We start from the raw sequence: 593 nt of genomic DNA, 5'->3' as shown, positions 1-593 counted from the left end.
TCGGCTGCCCATGAGGATGGTCCCCATGGGGGAAGCCTGGGTTGTGCCACCCCTATGGGGTCCCCGTGTTGGAGGGGCATCTCCCGGGCTTGCAACGGGCATGACCTGCAACGTCCTGGGTTGTGCCACCCCTATGGGGTCCCTGTGTTGGAGGGGCATCTCCTGGGCTTGCAACGGGCATGACCTGCAACATCCACCTGGGATGGCCAGGGGCTTCGGGATGGGGTGGGATGGGATGGGATGGGGTGACGTGGGATGCGATGGGGTGGCGTAATATTGGATGGGATGGGATGAGGTGCCATGAGATGAGATGGGATGGGATAGGATGAAGTGAGATGGAACGGGATGGGATGGGATGGAACAGGATGGGATGGGATGGAATGAGATGGGATGGAATGAGATGGGGGACGGGATGGAAGGGAATGGGACGGAATGGAATGGAATGGGATGGGATGGGATGGGATGGGATGGAATAGGATGAGATGGGATGGGATGAGATGGGATGGGATGAGGTGAGATGAGATGGGATGGGATGAGATGAGATGAGACTGAGATGGGATGGGATGGGAGAGGCACAGGAGAACAAACCCAGC

General features: G+C 58.3%; 1 protein-coding gene across 1 annotated transcript in view; it reads left to right on the top strand.

The window, feature by feature from the left end:
- The window catches only part of WSCD2 (WSC domain containing 2), a gene marked incomplete at its 5' end in the record, with an annotated part of 6,706 nt that overhangs the window by 3,488 nt on the left and 2,625 nt on the right, over window positions 1-593 (top strand). Inside the window, one exon of the mRNA XM_010085614.1 lies at window positions 1-40. This exon is cut by the window's left edge and continues 203 nt beyond it. Coding sequence (XP_010083916.1) covers window positions 1-40 — 40 coding nt within the window. The remainder of the gene's footprint in view (window positions 41-593) is intronic.

The sequence above is a fragment of the Pterocles gutturalis genome, unplaced genomic scaffold (assembly GCF_000699245.1).
Source record: "Pterocles gutturalis isolate BGI_N339 unplaced genomic scaffold, ASM69924v1 scaffold15400, whole genome shotgun sequence".
NCBI lineage: Eukaryota > Metazoa > Chordata > Aves > Pterocliformes > Pteroclidae > Pterocles > Pterocles gutturalis.
The sequence above is the reverse complement of the archived record's forward strand: the minus strand, read 5'-3'. Positions and strand labels throughout refer to the sequence as shown.